This window comes from Umbelopsis ramanniana, assembly GCF_025399195.1.
Source record: "Umbelopsis ramanniana AG unplaced genomic scaffold K450scaffold_59, whole genome shotgun sequence".
In the NCBI taxonomy this organism is placed as follows: Eukaryota; Fungi; Mucoromycota; class Umbelopsidomycetes; order Umbelopsidales; family Umbelopsidaceae; genus Umbelopsis; species Umbelopsis ramanniana.
Window position 1 is genome coordinate 46,848 of NW_026252145.1, and position 23,468 is coordinate 70,315.

General features: G+C 43.0%; 11 protein-coding genes across 11 annotated transcripts; 10 read left to right on the plus strand and 1 right to left on the minus strand.

The window, feature by feature from the left end:
• Nucleotides 1–18: 18 nt before the first annotated feature.
• K450DRAFT_201752 (uncharacterized protein) lies at nucleotides 19–846 on the minus strand (the record flags this gene model as incomplete). The annotated part of the gene is made up of 1 exon (XM_051584673.1): nucleotides 19–846. One exon carries the CDS (start codon nucleotides 844–846, stop codon nucleotides 19–21), a length of 828 nt encoding a protein of 275 aa, XP_051441740.1.
• Nucleotides 847–979: 133 nt separating this feature from the next.
• On the plus strand, nucleotides 980–1,852 carry K450DRAFT_255334 (uncharacterized protein). Its single transcript, XM_051591330.1, has one exon. The coding sequence runs from the start codon at nucleotides 1,046–1,048 to the stop codon at nucleotides 1,820–1,822; it is 777 nt and encodes a 258-aa protein (XP_051441741.1). The 5' UTR covers nucleotides 980–1,045; the 3' UTR covers nucleotides 1,823–1,852.
• Nucleotides 1,853–1,909: 57 nt separating this feature from the next.
• On the plus strand, nucleotides 1,910–3,879 carry K450DRAFT_255336 (uncharacterized protein). Its single transcript, XM_051591331.1, has 6 exons — nucleotides 1,910–2,018; nucleotides 2,112–2,115; nucleotides 2,159–3,496; nucleotides 3,518–3,571; nucleotides 3,599–3,762; nucleotides 3,787–3,879. Exons 1-6 carry the CDS (start codon nucleotides 1,984–1,986, stop codon nucleotides 3,836–3,838), a joined length of 1,647 nt encoding a protein of 548 aa, XP_051441742.1. The 5' UTR covers nucleotides 1,910–1,983; the 3' UTR covers nucleotides 3,839–3,879.
• Nucleotides 3,880–4,034: 155 nt separating this feature from the next.
• On the plus strand, nucleotides 4,035–9,400 carry K450DRAFT_178854 (uncharacterized protein; the record flags this gene model as incomplete). Its single annotated transcript, XM_051584304.1, has 22 exons — nucleotides 4,035–4,157; nucleotides 4,275–4,358; nucleotides 4,427–4,594; nucleotides 4,659–4,774; nucleotides 4,839–5,418; nucleotides 5,493–5,622; nucleotides 5,753–5,889; nucleotides 5,910–6,223; nucleotides 6,293–6,382; nucleotides 6,458–6,585; nucleotides 6,645–6,735; nucleotides 6,793–6,949; nucleotides 7,013–7,201; nucleotides 7,268–7,473; nucleotides 7,554–7,925; nucleotides 7,981–8,302; nucleotides 8,380–8,502; nucleotides 8,589–8,641; nucleotides 8,701–8,786; nucleotides 8,857–8,924; nucleotides 9,000–9,196; nucleotides 9,268–9,400. 22 exons carry the CDS (start codon nucleotides 4,035–4,037, stop codon nucleotides 9,398–9,400), a joined length of 3,867 nt encoding a protein of 1,288 aa, XP_051441743.1.
• A 249-nt stretch (nucleotides 9,401–9,649) lies between these two features.
• On the plus strand, nucleotides 9,650–10,538 carry K450DRAFT_255358 (uncharacterized protein). Its single transcript, XM_051591332.1, has 2 exons — nucleotides 9,650–9,784; nucleotides 9,849–10,538. Exon 2 carries the CDS (start codon nucleotides 9,874–9,876, stop codon nucleotides 10,372–10,374), a length of 501 nt encoding a protein of 166 aa, XP_051441744.1. The 5' UTR covers nucleotides 9,650–9,784; nucleotides 9,849–9,873; the 3' UTR covers nucleotides 10,375–10,538.
• Nucleotides 10,539–12,165: 1,627 nt separating this feature from the next.
• K450DRAFT_255362 (uncharacterized protein) lies at nucleotides 12,166–12,744 on the plus strand. Its single transcript, XM_051591333.1, has 4 exons — nucleotides 12,166–12,213; nucleotides 12,301–12,426; nucleotides 12,499–12,563; nucleotides 12,636–12,744. Exons 1-4 carry the CDS (start codon nucleotides 12,205–12,207, stop codon nucleotides 12,685–12,687), a joined length of 252 nt encoding a protein of 83 aa, XP_051441745.1. The 5' UTR covers nucleotides 12,166–12,204; the 3' UTR covers nucleotides 12,688–12,744.
• Nucleotides 12,745–14,357: 1,613 nt separating this feature from the next.
• K450DRAFT_255368 (uncharacterized protein) lies at nucleotides 14,358–15,075 on the plus strand. The gene has a single exon (XM_051591334.1). The coding sequence runs from the start codon at nucleotides 14,520–14,522 to the stop codon at nucleotides 15,018–15,020; it is 501 nt and encodes a 166-aa protein (XP_051441746.1). The 5' UTR covers nucleotides 14,358–14,519; the 3' UTR covers nucleotides 15,021–15,075.
• A 44-nt stretch (nucleotides 15,076–15,119) lies between these two features.
• Nucleotides 15,120–17,389, plus strand: K450DRAFT_255370 (uncharacterized protein). The gene is made up of 2 exons (XM_051591335.1): nucleotides 15,120–15,679; nucleotides 15,749–17,389. Exons 1-2 carry the CDS (start codon nucleotides 15,530–15,532, stop codon nucleotides 17,303–17,305), a joined length of 1,707 nt encoding a protein of 568 aa, XP_051441747.1. The 5' UTR covers nucleotides 15,120–15,529; the 3' UTR covers nucleotides 17,306–17,389.
• A 751-nt stretch (nucleotides 17,390–18,140) lies between these two features.
• K450DRAFT_283189 (uncharacterized protein) lies at nucleotides 18,141–19,574 on the plus strand. Its single transcript, XM_051593470.1, has 2 exons — nucleotides 18,141–18,401; nucleotides 18,465–19,574. Exons 1-2 carry the CDS (start codon nucleotides 18,173–18,175, stop codon nucleotides 19,457–19,459), a joined length of 1,224 nt encoding a protein of 407 aa, XP_051441748.1. The 5' UTR covers nucleotides 18,141–18,172; the 3' UTR covers nucleotides 19,460–19,574.
• Nucleotides 19,575–20,258: 684 nt separating this feature from the next.
• Nucleotides 20,259–20,750, plus strand: K450DRAFT_255377 (uncharacterized protein). The gene is made up of 2 exons (XM_051591336.1): nucleotides 20,259–20,400; nucleotides 20,470–20,750. Exons 1-2 carry the CDS (start codon nucleotides 20,353–20,355, stop codon nucleotides 20,704–20,706), a joined length of 285 nt encoding a protein of 94 aa, XP_051441749.1. The 5' UTR covers nucleotides 20,259–20,352; the 3' UTR covers nucleotides 20,707–20,750.
• Nucleotides 20,751–22,120: 1,370 nt separating this feature from the next.
• On the plus strand, nucleotides 22,121–23,467 carry K450DRAFT_255381 (uncharacterized protein). The gene is made up of 2 exons (XM_051591337.1): nucleotides 22,121–22,685; nucleotides 22,758–23,467. The coding sequence occupies exons 1-2, from the start codon at nucleotides 22,131–22,133 to the stop codon at nucleotides 23,370–23,372; spliced, it is 1,170 nt and encodes a 389-aa protein (XP_051441750.1). The 5' UTR covers nucleotides 22,121–22,130; the 3' UTR covers nucleotides 23,373–23,467.
• Nucleotide 23,468: the final 1 nt, after the last annotated feature.

Genomic DNA, 23,468 nt, shown 5'->3' on the forward strand with positions numbered 1-23,468 from the left:
TTATTTTTTCGTTTGATCTTATCTTAAAATACTTTCAAGAACCATAGCGACACCATCATTCTCACAAGTATCTGTAATTTCATCCGCTTTATCTAGAAGTTGTGGATGAGCATCGGCGACTGCAATTCCTCTACCAGCATAGTGAAGCATCTCCGTGTCGTTAAGCATATTTCCAAATGAAACGACATTTTCCGGTAGGATGTTCAAACCTTCACACATTTTCTTCAATGCCACACCTTTTGTCACTCCAGCTGCGCTTATGTCGATGAACCGTGGATGACCTAAGGAAATACGAATTTTGCTTTGCCATTGAGAGTCTCCAAAATGATCCAAAAGTTGTGGATATAATTTAGCTGAAGAAAGGTTTTCGTGTATGATGATGAGTTTTTCAGCTTTTTCTATTGCTTTTGACATTTCAACAGGATTATCAAATAGACGGTATTCGTGGTTGATGTAAAGCTCTCGTAAGGAAAAGTATTTCTTGTCACAGAGAAAGGTATTTCCAGATTCTATCCCAAATCCGACATGGGAGCCAAAGATTCGAATACTGTCAATGATCAACTCAGTGACCGTGCTAGGAGTCATAGAGATGGAATAAAGCTCCATTTTCTTTTGGTAGTCATATACCAGCGCACCGTTGAGACAAATCATGATGCCATTGTAATCCAGTTGTTCAGCTACCGGTAGCATTGTCCTCAGGGGTCGTCCGGATGCTATAATGAACTTGATGCCTTGGTCACAGACACTTTTTATGGCATCTAAAGTCCTTTGAGATATCTCCGTTTTCGGGTAGACAGTCGCTACTATGGTACCATCGACGTCAGTACAGACCAGTTCCACAGTCATTCAGGGCAAGTAAAGTTGCTCTTTTGATTTTTGGCCCTGTATTGCCTTTTATATCACGTGTAGTAAGTCCGCACGGGGAGATCCCCGCATGTCAATCTCGGGCTCTTCCCCGATCTTCTTGATCATCAGTCCAGCGCCTTTTTCCATAAAATTGGAACCACAAGTACTACCTTTTCTCTGAATTTCAAAAAACAACACCATGGAAAACTCAAATATCACTGTGACTATACAAGATATCGCCAAGATGATCGATCACTCTTTGTTGCATCCGACAATGACGGATGAGGATCTAAAACAAGGGTGCCAGCTCGCAAAGGACTTGAGCCTTGCCTCAGCGTGCGTCAAGCCTTATGCAACCTCAATGGCTAAGAACTATCTATCAGGAACTGACGTACTGGTTTGTCCTGTGATTGGTTTTCCTGCTGGAAATAGCTCTATCCGAGTGAAAGTGTTCGAAGCTCAGCAAGTCGTCGAGGAGGGTGCCCAGGAAGTTGACATGGTCGTTAACGTTGGAAAAGTTCTCGGATTGCAATGGGATTACATCTACGAAGAAATCAACGCCATCAATTCTACTGTTGTTGCCGGTGGAGCTATCCTCAAAGTTATTTTTGAAACGGATTATTTGCAAAGTCAACATATCATCAAATTGTGCGAAATTTGCTCAAAGATTGGTGTAGCCTTCGTCAAAACATCCACTGGCTACGGGTTCGTTAAACAGAACAATGCATATAACTATACAGGCGCAACCATTGAAAACTTAAAGCTTATGAGAGAGTACTGTCCTCCAAATGTCCAGATCAAAGCTGCAGGTGGTGTTCGTACGCTCGACGATTTATTGACGGTCAGGTCCATTGGCGTTAGTCGCATTGGGGCCACCGCGAGCCAAGCCATCATAGATGAGGCTATGAAGCGAGGAATATCAGATACTCCAACTACTGTTACTTTTATCTATGGCCTTGGAGCAAAATCTCAATAAATAATAAAGTATTACTCTGAAAGCTGAACATTTGCTACAAGTGACTTTTTGTCTCTGATGAGACGGTCCGAAATTTTTAGGGTTCGAGCCCATCCCTTTTGCTTCAACTTTTTTTTTTTCCACCAAACAACTCTAAGTAGCTTGCATCCTCCCATTCGTGCATGGCTTGTGAATCATGTGGGTCAAGAAAAGGTAGGTAAACAGAATGTAGCTAGCAACTGGTCCCTTCACTAGGAATTAACTCGGTCATTGCACTTTGACAGTCTATTGCGACATGGTAAGCGGAGAGAAATGTCAAATATATGACACTTACAGATGGCTAACGCAGCATTATAGGCTGTTCCATCGTGCGGGCAATGTGAAAAAAGTAATCGCAACTGTATATATCGACCGCCAGCACTCCATATTCGTGAAGAAGACGTAGTCAAACTATCTTCGTCAGTAGATGAACTCGGAAGTACAATGTCTGAACTGCAAAACGACCTGACGCACGTTCTACACTCTGTCAACTCACTACTAGCACTGAAATTTGATCACACTAGTAGCAAGCAGATGAATAGCGACATATCGTCTACTACAAAGGACACTCTGTTCATTTCACAAAAAGATTGTGACCTTTATCTGACGGACAAAGGAATATCGATAGAGTTCCGTACCGAGAACATCTGCTTTCAGAAGTTACGAGACTTACTATACTCAAGTTTATTTTCGACTAACGGCGAGCCAGCAAACTCAGAAAATGAGACCGCCCTAGTGCCAACTGCAAGGATACCTGTGTATACACAGCCATCATTTCTCTTGGTACCTTTGTACAATGCACATCCCACCATCTATCATATTGACCCACCCACATTCGCCGGGATGCTTAACAATGGCGATACCATGAACCAACTCTTGGATATATTTTTTACATGCTATGTAGGGTATCAAATTCCTTGCAAAGCTGCGTTTAGGACAAAGTTTTTCTCTGGTGGAATCAAGCCGTTTTTGATGAATGCCGTGACAGCTTGGGCTTGCAAGCATTCAGCTGTATTTCACGGGATGTTCTCGGGCAGCGGTGGTGAACAAGCCGGCGCACCCTACTATCAGCTTGCACGGGATCAACTTTTTGAGTGCATGTTCGACAACAATGATGTTGACTGTGTTTTTGCACTTGTACTCTTATATGGGTATCACGTTGGAAAGGCGTCTGCAACACTTTCATGCCGCCGACTACCAGGTTCTTACTTGCATCTAGGAATGGCAACTCAGATGGCATTAGAACTCAAGATGCATGTAGCCCATCCAGAGCTCTCCGAAGAATTGCAAGAGACGTATCGCCGACTCTGGTCCTTAATTTATTTTTTGGACGCTCTGGCTGTTGGACAAACCGACAAGCCAACAATGATGATACCCGATCATGAAATCACCGTCCTTCCTCAGGCACCTCTATCAAATGAAGATGTAGAAACATGTGCTCGTGTCCAGTATGCTAGATGCCGAACGGATTTACGAAAGCTATTTCGAAAAATCACCAGCTGCATGCAATTCTCAGAAGTTGAAATATCCGCAATCCATGATCTTGACGTCGAAATTGACGAGCTTCGCCACTTTTTTGATACCGAAGTGGATCACATTAGTCCAAATAGAAGAGCGGGAGCAGAGTTCAGCGCACAAGGCTACTACAAATTGAGCGTAGATATCTACTTTCTAAAGATCCAACTGTTCTTTCCAATGACAAACACATCTCACCAAGAAAATGGCGATATCGTTGACGCTCGAAATATATGCTTTGAGTCTGCCCAAAAGCTCCTGCATCTGGTCTACTTGGATGCAGCTTCAAATAGCCCTTGGTGCTTGTATTCTGTCGAGTCCAGCTGGACTGGGATGGCGGTACTCAAGTACTTTCAAAGAGAAGGAAAAGACGAGGAGAAGACTATCGCGTATCAAGAGCTTACAAAGTTGAAAAACATCTTATTATCAAGTAATCTTTCTAGACACTGGCCGATGGCAAAATTGATTGACTATATTGGATAATAAATATGTGTTTCTGAAGAGAATAGAGCATCGACTGACTTTTATGATGGGGACTTGGGTACCGCCATCAACTAATAGTGTTTAATCAATGGAGATAATAGAATTAGGGTGGCATCCATAAACGGCAGTCCAAAAAATTGCCATGGTAACCACTTTCGCTACCTCGCAGTCACTACTGTCTCTTCCTTCTGTCCTAATGTCGTCGGTCGACAAGCTCCTTATACGAGGAATTCGCTCATTCGATCCTGAGAATCCAAATGTCATTCAATTCTATAGCCCTCTCACCCTAATTGTCGGTGCTAATGGCTCGGGAAAAACGGTCAGTACCCTTATGCGAACGCGCAGCTTTTATGATATCTAGCAAACATATGCGTCGCCAGACAGTATTCAAAGTGGCCTTCCATTTTTTTAATAAATTGATTCGCATACTTTATAGACGATCATTGAGTGTCTCAAGTATGCATGTACGGGCGATCTCCCCCCAAACAGCAAAGGTGGTGCCTTCATCCACGATACCAAGGTCAGTTGCTGGAGTTCAAGAATCATCATGCGTAACACGGATTATAAATGCAGAGTGTCTTGTATTAGCTTGCAGGCAAGGCAGAGGTCAAAGCCCAGATCAAACTGAAATTCAAAAACGTTAGAGGCACGCATATGACATGTACGCGGTCAATGAGCTTGACGCAGACCAAGACCACCGCAAAATTGAAGACCTTGGAGAGTTTGCTGCAGACCCGAAATGAACAGACTGGCGAAGTAGGTGTATAAAAAGGGCAATATCGACCTGGGTACAATATAAGCTGATTTTAAATACTATTAGACTTATAGTATCAGTACGCGGTGTGCCGAATTGGATGCAGAGCTGCCGCTACATCTAGGTGTACCAAAGGCTATCTTGGACAATGTCATCTTTTGCCATCAAGAAGAAAGTAACTGGTGAGTCTCGTTTCATCAATTTAATGAGCTAGATATCCATGCGCTAATTGTATGAGTACGTAAGGCCATTGTCAGAAGCAAGCATTCTAAAAAAAAAGTTTGATGAAATCTTCTCCTCTACGAAATATACCAAAGCACTCGTTAATATCAAAGACCTTCGAAAGAATCGAAATGAAAACTTGCGTGTGGACACACAAAAATTGCAGGCAATGGCAAGTGACAAGGAAAAGGCCGTCAAGATTAGAAAAACAGTTGCATTGATGAAAAACGAAATGGCAAAGAAGAGGCAGAGTGTGACAACTTTGGATCAGCAGATGCATGAAGTAGCGGCCGAAATAGACTCACTTCTAGCAAAAGTACAAGAACTCCAATCACTGGAAGCTAAGCTTGAGCAGAAAGTTCACCAGATGCAGGTCACTGGCGAAAATCGAGATGAACTCGCAGCCAACATGAAAATGATGTCGCAATCCGATACAGAACTGGAGAGGATGAAGGAGCAACATCAGTCACGTATATCCACCGACGAAGAAACCAGGAAACACATAGCAGAAGAACAAGGTGCATTGGAAGCCCAGCTCAAGATCTACCAACAACAGGTTCTTGATAAGATGACACACTTGGGAAAACTTCAAGCCGAGAAAGATGTAAGAACTTCGTGTCCATTTTATTCATGAGAGTCTTATCTACTAATTGCAATGCATATATGGGTCTCTTTCAGGCCAACGAACAAAGAATTAAAGAACGAAAGGATATTATACTCAAGGCAAATCAACGATATTCCTTTTTGGCTCTTAGTGAAGAGGATATTGGCAACGATGACATCAATCGCTTTGAAGAGAAGCTCGCTCGTTTGATCGAAGAGAAGCAAGCCACACGACTAAGATTGAAGGTATGGAGTATTGTTGAAAGCAATCAAATCATATATGCTAAAGAAATCGTACGCTAAAGCATGGCATGGCAATTCTTGTTCATAGAAAGAATCCAGTGATAAACGAGAAGAGTTAGATTCCGAAATTCAACTCGTTCGTAGTGAGAAGACCAGTCTCGAAGAAGGCATAAAGTTTACCAAAAAGCAATTGGTACGTATGCGGTGCATACTTTCTTATAAAACTTTGGTGCTAACATGCATATCCAGGAAATCAATCAACAAAATATCAAGCGACTCACCAGCCAGATGAAGGAAATCAAAGCAAGCAAAAGCGAAATAGAATACTTGCGCCAGAAGTTTGAGCAGGCCCAAAATGATCTAAAAGCATCCCGAAATGAAAGCTTGGCAGATAATCTTTCAGAACAGCTGGCTGATAAAGAGAGAGAGCTGCGAGATGTTGACGACGGTATATCTGCCCGAAATGATGAGATCACTGTATTGAACAAGCAAGGCGATACTCGAGCTAAATTGAGCCTGAAGAAACAGGATCGGGACCGGCTTTCGGCAACTATGAATGGACTGTAGGTGCCTGATTATTATGCCAAATATAACGAGGCAAATCCCTTCGAAGACTGATCAATTGTAATTAGCTACGCTGAATGCAAAGAGCACGTACAAAAGATGACAGGCCATGAACCTACCATTGATGGCTTGGAGCAAGATGTCGAAAGTGCCGAAGAGTATGTGTTGATGCGTATTGTCGGCAAGTGGGGCAGTGGCAGAGGTAGCGATTAATTGTTTGTGAATTTATTTAGAACCAAGGATCAACAACTACGAAATGCAAATAAGCAATTATCTGATCTAATTGGACAAGTATCCTCCGCCGAAACGAAATTGAATATTGCTCAAGCTGATTATAATAAGAAGAAAAGTGAATGCCGAGGTAAGATGCTTTGTGAGTATTTGCTCGAGTAAGGCGTATCTCATCATCTGCTTTCGCAGACCTTGAGGAGCAAATTCGTCAAGTATGCAATGATGAAAGGCTACCGGATATGATTGCCGACTGTGAAGCAGAAATCCAAGAAAACAAAAGGTACATTATAACATGGTTAAATACCTGTTTTCAAATTTTTTCTAACACGCCCAATAGCATGCTGTCTGGAGTGGATGGTGCTGTTGAAATGTACAAGCGGTTCTTGGCGGCAGCAAAAAAGACCGACACTTGTCCTTTGTGTAGACGTGGTTTCCATGACACTTCAGAGATGGATGTGTTGGTAAAGAAGGTAAGTGAATCGATTATACAGCCAGTCGATTACCGCTATTCATTTTACAATGAACCATCATGCTAGCTTGATGATTTAATGGTCAAGCAACCTCAACAAGTACGAGGAATCAAACAAGAGATAGTCGATTTAGAAGAACGGCTCTCCCGGTTGAAGCAAGCACAGCCTTCCTGGAACAAGCTCATACAGTTGCGTGATGTCGAGTTGGACATTTGCAAAAATTCAGAAACTGAGCTACAAGAAACGAAACGACAGCTGGCAACAGAATCTGAGAAAGTAAGCTTTTCTGTAAATACAGGTACATTGGTTACATTATAACCGACTTATCGCTCTGTTTTCAAGGTGAAAGAAACTGTACATACCCTAGAAGAAGAAAGGAAGAATATCTCTAATGTAAAACGCAAGGTTGAGGATGTCGTCCGCATCAAATCGGAAATTCGAGTGCTATCAGATGAAATTCGGTCGTTAGAGGAAGAGCTCAGTATATCGGGGTCGACCAAAACCATAGACGAATGTAGTCGTGAGATGGAACAGCTTGCTGACAAAGGGTAAGTAAAAGAGGCTCCCACTTTATCATTCACTGTGTCTTTGTCCTTTTTCTTAATCTTGATTTGATGCATGCACGTAGGAGAGCGTTGCGAAGAGCGGTCAAAGCGTTACATGATGATCGAACTCGGCAGACGAGTAGAGCACAACTTCTTGAAGTGAAGGTGCGGGATGCCAGAGAAGAGCTTGTCAATATGGAGCAGAAATTGCAAACCAAGGAGAACTTGCAGGCTCAAATTGATTCCCTGCTCAACGATAGCAAAGCATTAGAACCATCGCAATCCCAGAATGACGACAAGATTATCACGCTGTCAACCAAAATTGGAGAGCTGTTGCAGAACCTTCGAAGGTTTCAAGAAAGTAGCGCTCAAGAGCAAGATGAACTTCAACAAGAGATCAACTCAATGGAGCAAGACTCTGGAAAACTCAAGTCATTTGCGGCGGCAATTCAAATGTAAGCATACATACTTATCCCACCCTTCGAATCTCGAGCTCACATATGTCGATAGGTATGTTGAACAAGCCGGTCCAGATCAACTCAACAGATGTTTGGAGGAAAAGAAAGCACTGGATAAAAAGGTCGAGAGCATCAAAGTTCAAAATGCGACTCTGGCGTCCAAGTTGGCGGAAATAGAGAAGCGGCTAAGTGAGGTCAAAAATCTCGAGCGTGATCTGACTGACAATCTGCGATACCGAGCTGCTGTAACCAACATCGAAAAATTGCAAGTCGAAATCCACGAACTTCATCGCCAGCTGCAGCAATGGGACAACACATCCTATGAAAGTCACCTTGAGACACTTCAGAGTCGGCAAGCAGAATTAATTGACAAAGTGAGAGAGAAAAAGTCATTGTTACGTAACATAAAGATGTATTGGCGTGACTGATGCCTTTCTGGTGTGGGGTATAGCGTGGCGGAATCCAAGGAGAACTCCGACAAATGGACGATCAAATCGAGCGTTATGAATATGATCTCAAGACTGAATATAAGGACATTGATAAGCTGCATCGAAAGCATTTTATTGGCGTCAGGGTAAATATATCTAAGATCTAATTTTTCATGCCTTGGATATGGCTGAGCTTACCTGTCCCCTCCTTATAATGTACTATTGACACTAGGCATCGGAAATGGCTATCGCTGATATGAACAAATATGCCTCTGCGCTTGAAAAGTATGTGCTCAAGCTAACCACGTTTTGTTAGTCACCACTACTGACAATTTGCTCTTCAGGGCTATCATGCGGTTCCATGCCCTGAAAATGGAAGATTTGAATAAAATCATCAAGGAACTTTGGATTAATACCTATAAAGGAGGAGGTAGGTGATAAAATGAGAGTTCGATTTGTGTGGGTGAATGCATTCTCACGATAATGACATCTGCTTGCAGACATCGACTATATCGAAATCCAGTCAGACAACGATGGGCCAGCGTCCAACCGATCATATAATTACAGAGTAAGTTGTATACTGCAATGGAAAGAGAAAACCTAGAAGCCAGTCACGGGTGACTAATTGCTCCCTGCACACCAGGTCATGATGGTACAGAACGGGGTTAAAATGCAAATGCGGGGGCGTTGCAGTGCAGGGCAAAAGGTGCTGACATCTATTATCATTCGGCTTGCGTTGGCGGAGACGTTTTGTATCAACTGCGGAATATTAGCTCTGGATGAGCCCACGACGAACCTTGATCGAGATAACATTGAGAGCTTGGCAACAAGTTTGGCCAGGTATGCATCAGAACCTTCAGTGCCTTCCATGTGGCGCAATGCACGTGCTGACAATGGTTTGTCGTAAACAGCATTATTCGGGTTCGCAGAAAACAAGCCAACTTTCAGTTGATCGTCATCACGCATGATGAAGAATTTGTCGATTTTCTCGGTCGATCAGATATTGCAGAATACTATTATCGAGTTCATAAAGATGACCTGTAAGTTAATGTATAGGACAGGATGAAAACGCGAATGCAAAGTGCTAAATCTATTCTCCTAATTTAGACAGCACAGTGTGATTGAAAGGTAAATGGGTTTCAGACAGGCGTTTTAAAGGTGTATGAGTCAAATGAACTGAGCGGTGAGATACGTAGGCAGCGGGTGGACTTGTAGCCGACCAACCAATCGGATTTTTCGGTCCGCGTACGCGTAAGCGCAACCACAGGACTGCTTTTGGGATGCGGACTTTGTTAATATCACTGGAACCCTTTTTTCAAACTCATCGTTCAACTCCTCTTTCTTTCTTCTTTCCACATTCTTTTCTTACCTTATTCAATATGACTAGCTTTGATGAACTGAATACAAATACAATGCAGTGGTTTGACGGTGAGGAAAACCAGAACCCGAGTGTCGCTTCGGGCAATACCCAATTGCCTAACTCTACCTCAAGTTTCTCCCCATTGATATTTGGTTTGATGAATAATCAGGCAAATCGGCAACCTGATCTGCCCGTGTTCGATGACATCGACATTCTCACTTATCTCATGCAAGCAGATAGCGAAAATATACTTGCCGCAAACACTGCTGTATCAACGTCCGCCATGGATTCCATCGTTTCAGGCGATATCGTTCCAATGCCTACCATCACTGAACATGTCGAAAGCCAACCAATCAAAATGGAATCCCTCTCAGACCACGTGCCTCCCGCCTATGGATCAGAGTCTAGTTCTCCACCAGCCAACTCACCGCCTCACCAGCAACATGGTTCGCCTCTCCAAAACTTTGACAATGATGAAACTGACTGGCGACCTGATCCAGAAACTCTCAAGAAGATGACTTCCAAAGAGCGAAGGCAGCTCCGCAATAAGATTTCTGCTCGAAACTTTAGAGTTCGAAGAAAGGGTATGTTTATTGGATACCCAAAAAAAAAAAAAAAAGCCTCTCAAGGGGCAATTTTGATCTTTACCTGGGCGTAAATCCTAACCTGAAATTTATTTACCTTCCCCAGAATATATTTCTACCCTTGAAGAACAAGTCAAAGATTGTGATGATCGCAACAAGGAGCTTCAAACAAGAAATAGAGCATTACAAGATGAGAATAACAAGCTGAAGGCCGAGCTCAAGCGCTTACGGCAAAAGCACGGGGAACCTGAAACTGGAGTGGAATCGGATACTGAGACAGTTCCGCCTATAACGCCACCATCTTCCAACCATAGCGATGATAATTCTTCACCACACTCATTAACTTCATCATCGTCATCATTCTCTCCACATCAAGCTGCTGAAATATTAGACCTTGACTTTATGGATCTATATGCATCCGCTGACGCCACACCAAATACTTTCGCTTCCTTTATCTCTCAGGCTGTAATGCCTAACTGGGATGTTCCTACTGTCTTAAAAGGAAAGTCTTCAGATGGTACTTTGGCCATTGCCAATTCCACTCGTAGCCCGGTTGCACTGTTGCGGGATTACCCATTGCTTGCACCTGCCTTACTTTCTATCGTCGTCAATCATACCTTCAACATGAATTACCTTGCTTTCAGCAATGGTAACTTCCCTTACAATGAAGCACTACCCGCCTACCAGGAAAATGGAACCGTTGTTGCCGATGTAAAGCGAAGCGCCTCCCTTTCTCCAGGACTCGATGGTCTCTCTCCAGACGAATTGGATTTGCTGTGGGATGTTTTGAACAAGCGTTTTCAGACTGCTGCAGATACTCCTGACGGCCCCACCAAGGACGAGGAGTTAAGGCATCTCTCTACCATCAAAGAGAAGCTTGTTAAGGAAAGAAAGTTCCGTCAAGCTCGTACTCTTTTCTGGCACACATTGTGGAGATTGCAAGGATTGGACGACAAGGGTATTGAAGCAAAGTACGATGAGTGTGTCCAATGCCATGTGAAGAGGGAGGCCCAGCGAAAGTTGAAGTTGGAAAAGAAAGCTGCCAATGCATGCTCGGAAGAATGTGCTCCTAAGCGTCGCCATATGACATGGTCTGAAAAGAAGCAAAAGTTAGCCTCTTTCAAAATTCGCATAATATAAAAAAGCTCACTTCATCTCATGCACTTTCCTCCCACTCTATTTGTAAATACATCACAATCCTTCTTTTTTCACATTTTCTTTTACATGCATCGTTTACCGAAATATCTCTTAGCTGTTCTTTTAAATCCAGCACATTAAATTCTCTCTACTCTCGCTGTTGTCACAGAGTCCATCAAAGTCGTTGCAAACTGATTAGACTAAACTATGCCCACAAGGTTCGAAGTATTTTTGAAAAGCTATCAGTCTCGAAAAGGGAGAACCCTGTAACAATCAATGCCGACTTTGGAATGAGTATTGTGTATCTAGTTCATGTCCCTTCTTTTGCAGACTGTGCCTACATCAAGCCATGTTCCGGGTTTCATTGTCAGATTGGCCGAAATAATGGCTAATCATTATAATTGTTTGCTCTATTAGGCAAGCTCGCGTGTGCTTGAAGGGTAGAGCATTGCCAAATTGCAACACTTGCGAAGCTCAATGCTCGGAAACTAGCTGTTTCGACATACATGGCCAATGATACTGTAGAATATTAGATTAATTCAATGAATTGATAGATTGACAAGGAAGTTCCTTCGCTATAATAATCAAAACATACACCCTGAGAAAGGTGGTGAATTGACTTTGTCATCGGTGAGGTTGAAAGCAATCAAAAATTTAAAAGAGTCATAAAATTGTATGACGTGAAACAAAAAGGTCTTTTTTTCTTCAGGAAGCAAACGCGAACTCAGTCTGACATCAAGGATTAGATTGCAGCTCCCCAGTTGATAATGTCTGCGGTAAGGATTAACCTCTCTGCTTTATCAGTACCTGTGATTCAAAGGAATTCTCGGTCACAGTGAACTAATCTTGCTTTTTTGAAACAGTTTGTTCCCGTTAACCCAAAGCCATTCCTCAACGAATTGACCGGAAAGCCAGTAATGGTCAAACTGAAGTGGGGAGGAGAATACAAGGGTTACCTCGTCTCAGTTGATTCATACATGAACCTCCAGGTTAGGAACGATAAACGTTGATCTATGCATTCGTTCGATCTTCAACTTACCATGTTCTATCTTCTAATGTAGCTCGCAAACACTGAGGAATTCGAGGATGGTGTTTCAACAGGAACTTTGGGCGAAGTCCTCATTAGGTATGTAGAGCCATGCTCGATGACACGTATGTAGTTTTTTTCTTCATGATCTAACATCATTCTCCTCCTTAGATGCAACAATGTGTTATATATACGAGGTGTAGACGAAGATACGGAGATGTGAAGTGGAAGCGCAAACACCAATATTTGAATCAGGCTACTTGTTGTACATACGATCCTCAACCATGAAAAAAAATCTTTTAATTGAAGCCCAATGTCACATTAACGAATCCTATTTTAAAAATGTTGATGGAAGTGTACGGGGACTTGTTGGAAGTTTGGTGGAATGACTTTGAGATGCTGCGAGTAATGGGATGCTGTCGACAGAATGTACTGCGCCTTTGTAGGTGGGTATGGGGGTGGCATAACCAAACGTCTTGCAGAAATACTGATCTCTTGGTACCATCGTTGGCTGGCAATCCATTTCCTTCTTAGCGCTGTTCAGGACAAAGGTTTTGTTTGCTGTAAAAATGGGCATGCTATCAAGGCTGAAATTGTCAGCGACTTTTACCGTAGTGTATATGGAATGGCGTTTATAATAAACAGGATGGAGTATGCTGTCTTTTTCATAAATACTGTAGCTTCTTTATAGGCTTCTTTCTCTCTGACTTGGAGATCTTACAGATGAAGAATTTGAAACCCAAGGTTTTCCTTTGAAGAAAATGTGGCTGTGAACGCCATCCTTCAACAAGCGCTTATGCTCATCGGGCAGAACATCCGAATATCCGCATCTATTTTCAATGATATTGTGACCAATCCCGTTAATTTGGATCAGTGCAACTGAATTCTCGTTCGTGTCCGACATACCATGTTGATGGACAGGAAATTTCCATTATAAACCTTTGTGTCTAGTGCAGAGAAAAAAAGGTAACGTTGATCTATTATTGGATCTCATCGTTGTGCTCAGTAGATACCGCAAGGTTTACAACAAGATGTCATCGATGACACGAATTTTCCAATATAACGAATACTAGGTAATATTCGTTTCAACTGGTAATATTCTTCTGAGCAGAACAGTGAAAGATGTATGGCAAAGTATGTGCCAAAAAAAAAGATCTGCAAACCTATCTCTTCAACTGAACAAGCCTATCCAAAAACTGCAGTTTTCCGTCCATTGGTCAGTTCTCATAATTCATAAAAAGACTACAATTTGTAGGTCAAACCCCTTTTCATTGCAGCCAATGCCTATATTGACACGTTTACTTGCGAAATCTCGTTTCAGACATACTCAAGTGGTGGATAGATACGCAAACCAATTACATCTTCATAGCTCCTTACGATGTCAACCTTCTACCGGCATTGTTGGCTGCTGATATTAAGTTCAACATACAGGAGAGTCGGAGTGTGTTTCTTTTGAGTCACTCACGTTTTTCCTAGGCTACCTCGCGATTATTAATCAAAAAAATTATCAGTAAACCGCCATCTGCAGTGTATCGCCCCACAAAATTGAAAGAAAGGATACATCTGGAATGAAGAAAGAAGGAAATGCGAAGAAGTTTTCTACTTTACCTCGACGAGGCAGTCGTCTGCGCACGAACAATTCATTTAAAAGAAAAAGTGATGGCGACAAGTCATGACTGTGTTTTAATATTTGAAGCTCCTTCTGACTCATTTTGTCCTCCTATAAAATGAACCCACTTTAACCTGCGACCTGTCGAAATAATATTATGGCACCAATCACAAGAACTGAATTTGCCGTTGTACGCAGCGAAAGGACTCCATGGAAACAGTTCTGCGAAGAGGCATGATTGAATGTTTTGAGAACGATGTTGATCCTCGGTATCCTAAATGGTTCTTGTAGAACGATTGGGCAGAAACTGCTTTGCAAAACGCACCAAGACCAAACGAACCCATTCCCGAGTCATGTATCAATATATATTATGTAATTAACAAGAACGAAAAGGTAAATGCAACACATAGGGAAGCTAATTCTCGATTCGCATACCAGACAACTAAATGCAAGGCAATTTTCAGAAAGTTGTTGACAAAGTATATCTTGTGACTTGGTTGCCAATTGCCGAACATCAAAAAGCTTTTAGAGAACTGAATTTGGTCTGGGTAGAGCGTCATTTCAAGGTTGAAAAGTCCGACATAAACCAGCTTGAGCGCCCGCAAGAGAGTATCATCGACCCTGGTGGTGAGATTATTTTGTTGCAACATGCCGAAGAGATCATAGGCACAGTGGCGGTGGTCTCCGAACATGGCGAATATGAACTCTCAAAGATGTCAGTATCAGATCACCATCAGGGCAAGGGATACTCTCACCTTCTTATGTATGCTTCTCTCGACTGGGCAAAAGCACGCAATATTCCAGAGATCACCATTCTCTCCAGTCAAAGACTAGCCAACGCTATCAACCTGTACAAACAACATGGCTTCAAAACCATTCGCCTTGGGGCCCATCCCAACTATGAGCGTTGCGATATCATCATGAAATGGACATCTGATAAATTGTGATTTCAATAAATCAAAGTGTAGTAATGAATATATAGCGAAGTTTATCTTTTTGCCAGCCAATCCATCTGTGTTCATTGCAGGTGGGCGATCACAAAATGCTGAGAAAGAAAAGGTCAAAGTGTGGTGTCTTTTTTATAAGATATTGGAATAGAAGCAATACTGGCTCTTAGTCCTCGGTAAAATCAATGCAATTGCTATTTGTATATTTGCCCGATATCAACAAAACATACTCGAAATTTCACTGATGGGCCCTTGCTTCATATAGATGGTATTTGATGACGGTATTTTGACGACTCGTCTGTAATTACAATGTCAATGGGCGTACTGTTCAAATCAATTGATAAGGACATTTGAACTGTATTACGCATCAGGTGATAAGCTCGCAAAGTAAATTTGTGCCAGTAAAATATCTCGGTGTAACAATTATTTTTTCTCAAGGCATGTAATAAAAGAGACGCAGTAAAGGTTCGCTAGGTAGAACGTAGTAACTCGTTTCTTTTTCTTTCATTATGGAAAAGCAAGCCGGCTTATCGCCGCAAAACCAGAAGTTCACACGTTCGGCTGCTCGCAACAAATTTAAACCATATGTTGTTTTCATCCTGGTACTGACGATGTTATGTTACCTTCAATTTTGGCAGCCTAGCTGTCGAACGGCACGGGTAAGGCACGATTCAGATACTTGAAATACTGTGTCGATTATTCACCTTCCGCCTAATCTATGAATGAAGGCGCAGGCTCCTTTAAAAACGTATCGAGATGGGAATTTCACCTGGACAGATTGCGGCAGTGGACTTACCTGCTCAACCTTTGAGGTCCCTGTTGACTGGCATAATTCCGACAGTCCCCGGTTCAAGTTAGCACTCATCCGACTCAAAGCGACGAAGAAAGTTTCCAAAGGAGCCTTATTTGTTAATCCCGGTGGCCCCGGAGGTTCTGGGGTTGATTTCATCAAAAGAGCAGGAGACGTCGTATCAAAGATGGTGGACGGACATTACGATATTATTGGCTTCGACCCTCGCGGTGTAGGAGATAGTAACACCATCCGATGCTTTGAAGATGGAATAGAGAGCAAAAAATTTATGGCCAATCGACCGCAGGCACTCGGATATGGAGACAACGTAGCAAACTTCGCGGCTGTCCAAGAAGCATTTGCAAGCCAATGTATTCGAAAAAACAAAGACTTTCTTCCATATGTGTCGACTGCTTCGGTAGCTAGAGATCTGGATGCTCTAAGAGAAGCTTTTGGTGAAGATGTGACAAACTATATCGGCTTCAGCTACGGAACCTTCATTGGGGCTGTGTACGTCAATATGTTCCCTGACAGAGTTGGTCGATTTATGGTGGATGGCTGTTTGGATCCATCCCTCTATTCTGGTGAAAATCTCAAACTCGTTGCTAGCTCGCTTATCCATACAGACGATGGAATAGACGCAATGGGATCAGCATGTGAAGCTGCTGGACCAGAAAAGTGCGCATTAGCCCGCAAATCAAACAACTCTCTGAGCGGTGACTCCTACGTTGCATCCACAATCCGCAAATTCGTGAACAACCTTATCGAAAAACCGCTGCTGGCAACTAACCAACCCGTGATATCGGTGGTGACAGAGCTCGATGTATCCGGCTTTCTATTTTCTTCAACATATAAGGCAGCTTTGTGGCCGCGATTTGCGGAAGCAATCGATGAGGCTATCCGCACTGGCCGTGGCGATGCCATTGTTGATGCTAGTATGCAAAGGGATACGGATCTATGTCCGCTGGTTGAACCTTATCTTGCAGCACAAAGTCCTATAATGTGCCTCGACGGACATCATGACGAACATCAAAATCTTACAAGTTGGATGCAAGGAGTCGATGAAGCCATCAACGTTAGCTCAACTGCAGGTCGCATAATGGGAACTTCTATGATGCGGTGCCTGTATTGGAATGTTAAGGCGTCTGAGCGATACACTGGTCCTTGGAATCGGACAACCAAGAACAAGGTTTTGATTGTCGGTGCAACTGGAGATCCTGTTACGCCAGTGGAGAATGCAGCAAGATTGGAAGAGCTTATGGAAGGTAACGGTGTCTTCCACAAACATTACGGTTGGGGTCACTGCAGCCTTGGTCAGCCGAGCCAATGCACACTGCAAGTCATCAAGAAATATTTCGTCGATGGAGAGTTACCTCCCAAAGGATCAAACTGTCCTTTTGAATATAATCCGTTTGATCCTCCTGTGGCGTTTAGCGAGGGTGAGGTCAGCTATGATGACATTGCCAGGGCAGCATACGCTATAAAACCGTTCTGAGGTGTGTCGGCATTTGCCTGTAAATATTTTTTTTTTTTTTTGTTGTTTCAAAGTATCAATTAATGGTTTCTTGATAAAATCACGCATTGTGTTAGATTATTTATCTCAAAATATTTGACTTGCTGTGGTGTGGTTGAATAGCTTTTATTCATTATTGTCATTGCATCGCTAACCCCCTCGATTTCATAGAGCGATGTGCACTCCTGGATTCCATTTGATCTGCATTTGCATGAACAGGTCTCATCCCTTGAAAACGCAGTAAAGGATCAATAGTCAACAATAAAACCTTGCGCCACCAACCGCCGCTTTACTCTGCTTGCATCTAATCAGAGAATGCAATACTATCGACTTTTTACGTAATGACGTTAAGAACAAGCGCTGTTTCTCGTAAAACGCCGCTAACTTATACCAACACGCCTCTCTGTCTTCGTCCAGGGTAAAGAACTCTGGGTAAATTGTCTTGGTTTTACTTGAAAGTGTGAAAAATTGCAAAGTGAAACTGAAGTTTGATGCCGATCACTGATAGACATGACATTGCGATTTTTGGTTTGGAAAATTTTTTCGTATGATAACAAAGTTGTGTGAGGTTGCGATACAGCGCACTTGCACTAATTACTGGGACATCTGAAGTAAATCGCACCATAGATGCAGTGGTCTTTTACTATTAACAGATATAGTCCTCGTTGGTATGGCCACTATGATAAGGACAACACGAGATGGGGCTAAAATAAGCTTGTAACGTTTGCGGTACCCAGTTTGGATGCACAATCGTGACTGTCTCAGGCTATTAAAATTTATCATGACCGGGAAGGTCGTTTTTTAGAGCGTTTTTTGACAAAAGCTAATCTCGCTCATCTTTGCTTGCCAATGCCTCCACCTTCCCTGTTATTGGCTGGCCTTTTTTTGGCCTTCGTTCGAAGGATTAGCGCAGAGCCCACTGACGAATGCTCAAGTGAAAAGCCAAGTAATTATAACCTTGGCATGCACATTGCAGCCGTGTTCATCATTATGTTCGCCTCAGGTTTGGGTGCCTTCATCCCAGTACTATCAAAAGCATTTCCTGCTTTTCGAATATCTGGTAGAATTATAACTCTTGGTAAGTCAACTATAAAAAGGATCAATGTTGAATACTATGCGTTATTAACGTGCTTGCGTTTAGGAAAATTTGCCGGAAGTGGCATCATTCTAGCCACTGGATTTATACATATGTTGCCTTCCGCCTTGGAAAATTTAACTTCGCCATGTCTACCTGCCATCTGGAATACAGGATATACGGCGTTCGCAACTTTGTTTGCCATGACTGCAGCTTTGGCTATGCAGCTGATAGAGCACCTGGCATCGGAGCATGCACAAAAGCGTCAGGAGGAGAATGCAAAACAAGATGCCGAAGCTTTACAAAGTGTTGAGAAGATACTGGATCCCAGTAAAGACGCCAATGCGACTAGAGCTATTACTAGATCGCAGGAAACCCTCATTGGAAACAAGTCATGCCAAACTCCGGTCAACGTGCAAGATGCTGCTGCTGTCATGGCACTGTCCCATATTCACTCCCATCACACTCATACCCATGGCAGCGCAAACGATCACTATCCTCACGCACATCATCACCACCACCCACATACCGAATCTCATGGCCATGATCACGGAGATATCTTACTCTTGGCTGCCCAACGCAAAGATCTATCGACATTTATCCTAGAGCTGGGCATCACCTTCCATTCTGTGATTATTGGTATTGCCCTTGGTGTTAGTCCTGGAGATGAATTCACGGGACTTTTAATTGCGCTTTGTTTTCATCAATTCTTTGAAGGCTTCGCACTTGGTGCTCGACTGGTCGAACTCACCTTCCAAACCTACCAGCACGCATTCATAATGGCTTTCGTGTTTGCCATGACCACACCTGTAGGCGTTGTCATCGGAGTCGGCATCAGTCAATCTTACAATGCGAACTCAGTGGCTGCATTGCTTACGCAAGGTATTTTCGACTCTATCTCGGCAGGCATTCTTATCTATATGGCGTTTGTCAACCTGATTGCTACGGAGATGGTCCATGACGAGAGCTTTATGAAACTGGATCATGCTACTAAGTGGAGTTATTTCGTTGCCATGTGGATAGGCGTTGCTATTATGAGCGTCATTGGGATCTGGGCATAAACATGCCTTCTTCTTTGTACATAGATTTTTTTGTTCTTCATGTTTGTTGTACATTGGTAATGGATAAGTAATAGAATTGGTGACTCAGGTTCTTTATCTATTCAAAACTTTAAACGACAGCTTGTCTGTGTGTTCCTCGTGCAATGAAAGAGCTTTGGCAAAGCAGGAGCGTAATGGTGTTGTAACCCAGTTACGCCGATTTTGTTTACTTGACAATGTACATGATACTGTACATAGTTTAAGGTGTAGTTGGCGATATAACTGCGGGTAATCACTTACATTGTTGCCAGACAGGCTTCTGAAAGACAGGTCTTCGATAGTTGTCGCACTTTAATGATACGGGAAATATTCGGTACCTTCAGCTTACCTTCAGCTGCCCCTTGCTACCTACTGGAACAGAACGGTGAAGACTTTATTATAGTCTCCAGCTTCTACAAGAGGCTCGAGGACAACAGATGTGAAGCTAGGCTTAGAACTCTTATGAAAATAGCAAAACGGACCATGGCTAGTACTTCCCTCATCTCAACTCATCCGATTTCCCCCGTAATACTGCATACAAAGAGTATAAATTTTCAAATTTTTTATTAAAAGAGGAGGTTTCGACCATGCCAAAGGTCTCATCAGATGGCTTTTTATAAGGCTACCATAACCCCTTCAGACGTGCTGTCACCTGGTACTCGCTCTCATATGGCGGCACCACGATGACCAGTTTTCCTAAGCAGGGCCTGCCCAGCCGTGCTATCATCGGAGAACCGTCCAGATCTAGGAGTCCCGCTCAAAGCTGGGCAAGGCTTGTCATAGGAGGTTCCACCAGGTTTAGATCTTTAGAAGCAATATCCCGAACACCACAAGAAAAAACACCAACACCCATCTAGCTAAGGCAGACATCTTGCATGTCGTGTCCGGAGGGGTTCTTGAAGCCCCAGAGCCCCATAGCTAAGGTAGAGAGTCAGAGTAGGGACTTATTCTTGTGAGTATCTTGAGAACTTACACTCTCTTCTGAATCTCAGGACTGTTACCAGGCTATCTTGGGTCCTATGAGCCTTGTGGGCTCTCCAGAAAGGATAGAGGACGAAATGTCCAAAATTCTCACTGGGGTTTTAAAGAAAAATGAGAATTATGCGGTTTTCGCAGGAATTTCGCAAGGATTTTTGCATAATTTACTCGGTTCCGCATTCATGCACTGGTTTTTGCATAGGTTTTCTCTTAAAAAAAGAAAAAAACTACTGTTGAAAAAGAGGAAGTAGGCCTTCCCCACATGGCGAAAATTGGTAGATAGGCTGTTTCAGGTACCAATGGACGTGCTGAGTTGACAGATAAAAACATTGAAGGGTCTAGATATCGCAATCATATTGACTCTCTTGGAGTTTTCTCAATAAAAATACAAGATATCGATGGTCGCATAGTCGAGTATCACTTTTCGAGCAGTTTGGACTCTTACAAGTCGAGCCAACTATTTCTTTTGCATGGACGCTGCCTTCCAATATTCAAACCGCGGTCCAATCATTTGAAACCTTGTGGCCAAGCTGAAAACCGAGGCACACCGAGTATTCGGTATTTTTTTTCTTTTTGAAGCGATTAACAGTCCTGATTATGCCTATGGGAACAGGAAAGCCATGGCCATTCAAGCCGGGGACCTATAATAATGACATAGTGGTGACTGTCATGGTTCCGAGCCGCGGATCTGTTAAAATCGGCCGAATTTGTTCAAAGAGCAAACGATTCAGCGACCGACTGAGAGAAGTAGATGAACGAAACAGTACACGAAGCGTTACAGTGGCTGATCTACTCTAGTTAAAGGCACGGATTATAGATTATGCATGGATGCCGATGCTTAGACTGTCTCAAATCGGGCTGCGGACACTGTGACGTGATAGGATTTTTGTGCCGCCTTCATTTCATAATCACGGTTCGACAGAAGCCATGGTGCATTCATAGAATAAAGGCAATGTTTATATTGTTCAAGACGGACAAACATACACTTCAGATTTACTGCTATTTTTGTTGGTAATACGTGGTGAACCTGAGCTCAGTGTAAACGTGGATGTAAGGTGCATAAACCACAAGGAATTTCCTAATACCTGCTCTTTATGCGGACTGTATTAACATCCCAGATTTCTGTGGAGAATTGAGATGCTTATCAAAATAGTAATACGCACTATATAACTTTTTGTAGTCTAAACGGCCACCGCAGAGCGATTGATGTACACAGGGGCACAGAGTTGTGTCGCGCGTTCTTCGAAATAGTACTACACAGATGACCAAAAAGACCCTTCAGCAGCCTTACATTTGAACCAAATACTAGCAAAACCGTTAGTCAAGTTCGATGTACGATACATCTTGATCTCGGCTACACTTGAAGCTTACACTTTGAAGGAATGAATCCTCACAGTCGTGCCTCTTTGCAAGTGAAAGAGTACACCAGCTGATAGAACTATTTGTTTGCGCGCTTTTCACTTTCTCTAAGATATAATATGTCATATGGGCTCAAGTCATCCAAACTTTTAACAGCTAGTGTTACATGACCTTACAGCTGTCTCCGTCCCAACGGCTATGTTAATAATTCATACCGAAATTGCCAGGCGTCGCTTACCAATCGAATCACGTGACAAGCAGCTTATCTTTCAAATGGCTGTAAAAAAGTAAAGTACTACTTCCAACCAATTCCGCAATGAAGTCAATTCTAGCTGTAGCTTTGGCAAGTTTTGCGACGCTTGTCTGCGCTCAGGAACAGATTCCAGTATCTCCCAAGCCATCCTCATATCTCGCTCGAGCCAATACTTTACTCGAGCAACAACCTGTCATTGACACCCACAATGACTGGCCAATCTTTCTCAAGTTTTATTATAAGGGCAAACTCAACAATATTGACTTGACCCACATGACCAATGAGAGCCATACCGATATCGAACGTTTGCGTAAGGGTCATGTTGGTGGCCAATTCTGGAGTATTTTCTATCCCTGTGAGGACAAAGAGGCCAACCAAGTTAAAGAGGGTTTGGAATTGATCGATTTGGTAAAGCGCATGGTTCAACGCTACCCTGATACATTCCAATTGGCTGGTTCGGTAGCAGAGTACGAAGACGCCATCAAGAATGGTCGCATTGCCTCCATGCAAGGTATCGAAGGTGGTCAGATTATCGACAGCTCCATGTCTGCCTTGCGTCAGTTCTACGACGCTGGAGTACGCTACATGACTTTGACTCACAATTGCCACACCCCATGGGTAAGATAGTCCATGGTTGTTGTTAGGATGGCACTATGGAGTAATGAATTGACACATTCGCTTGACATTTAGGCCGAGTCTCAGTCCCCGGCTACTGAGTATCCCTTCCCAAAGGGTACAGGTCTTACTGACTTTGGACGAAAGATCGTGAAAGAAATGAACCGCATTGGCATGTTTGTCGACATTTCTCACGTTGCTCATTCTACCATGCATGCCGTTTTGGATACCACCTCTGCCCCCGTCCTCTTCAGTCATACTTCCGCTAATGCTATCTGCCCTATCGAGCGCAATGTGCCAGATTCCGTGCTTCGTAGACTCAACGAAACCGACGGCGTCGTCATGGTCAACTTCTACAGTAGATTCGTTGAATGTGATGAATCTAAGCGAGCAACCTTGTCAGATGTCGCTGACCACATTGAACACATTGCATCCATTGCTGGTCGTGACAAGGTCGGTCTCGGCTCTGACTACAATGGCATCGACTTGACACCTGTTGGGTTGGAGGATGTGAGCAAGTACCCCTATCTCATCGCTGAACTCTTGAAAAGAGGCTGGAGCGATGAAGATGTCAAGGGCGTTGCAGGTGCTAACCTTCTTCGTATTTGGCGCGGTGTTGAACTTGTCCGAGACAAGTTGTCCGATGTATTGCCTGATGAATCTGAACTCAACGCAGATTCCATGCAATAGAAATGGCCCTGTTCGCCGATATATGCGATAGATTTTTTAATGCTGTAGTCAATCTATGTAACTATAAAATTGTGTAGAGATGATTATTCAAAATCA

Coding starts and splice junctions, on each gene's coding strand:
- K450DRAFT_255334 (XM_051591330.1), top strand. CDS start 1,046: ATGGAAAACTCAAATATCACTGTGACTATACAAGATATCGCCAAGATG.
- K450DRAFT_255336 (XM_051591331.1), top strand. CDS start 1,984: ATGGCTTGTGAATCATGTGGGTCAAGAAAAGGTAG. Junction 3,572..3,598: donor ACCAAGAAAATGGCGATATC/GTTGACGCTCGA, acceptor ATATGCTTTGAG/TCTGCCCAAAAGCTCCTGCA. Junction 3,763..3,786: donor GCGTATCAAGAGCTTACAAA/GTTGAAAAACAT, acceptor CTTATTATCAAG/TAATCTTTCTAGACACTGGC.
- K450DRAFT_255358 (XM_051591332.1), top strand. CDS start 9,874: ATGAATAATCAGGCAAATCGGCAACCTGATCTGCCCGTGTTCGATGAC.
- K450DRAFT_255362 (XM_051591333.1), top strand. Junction 12,427..12,498: donor ATTCATACATGAACCTCCAG/GTTAGGAACGAT, acceptor CTTCTAATGTAG/CTCGCAAACACTGAGGAATT. Junction 12,564..12,635: donor TTGGGCGAAGTCCTCATTAG/GTATGTAGAGCC, acceptor TCTCCTCCTTAG/ATGCAACAATGTGTTATATA.
- K450DRAFT_255368 (XM_051591334.1), top strand. CDS start 14,520: ATGCAAGGCAATTTTCAGAAAGTTGTTGACAAAGTATATCTTGTGACT.
- K450DRAFT_255370 (XM_051591335.1), top strand. CDS start 15,530: ATGGAAAAGCAAGCCGGCTTATCGCCGCAAAACCAGAAGTTCACACGT. Junction 15,680..15,748: donor CTAGCTGTCGAACGGCACGG/GTAAGGCACGAT, acceptor CTATGAATGAAG/GCGCAGGCTCCTTTAAAAAC.
- K450DRAFT_283189 (XM_051593470.1), top strand. CDS start 18,173: ATGCCTCCACCTTCCCTGTTATTGGCTGGCCTTTTTTTGGCCTTCGTT. Junction 18,402..18,464: donor TGGTAGAATTATAACTCTTG/GTAAGTCAACTA, acceptor GCTTGCGTTTAG/GAAAATTTGCCGGAAGTGGC.
- K450DRAFT_255377 (XM_051591336.1), top strand. CDS start 20,353: ATGTCGTGTCCGGAGGGGTTCTTGAAGCCCCAGAGCCCCATAGCTAAG. Junction 20,401..20,469: donor CCCAGAGCCCCATAGCTAAG/GTAGAGAGTCAG, acceptor TCTGAATCTCAG/GACTGTTACCAGGCTATCTT.
- K450DRAFT_255381 (XM_051591337.1), top strand. CDS start 22,131: ATGAAGTCAATTCTAGCTGTAGCTTTGGCAAGTTTTGCGACGCTTGTC. Junction 22,686..22,757: donor ACAATTGCCACACCCCATGG/GTAAGATAGTCC, acceptor CTTGACATTTAG/GCCGAGTCTCAGTCCCCGGC.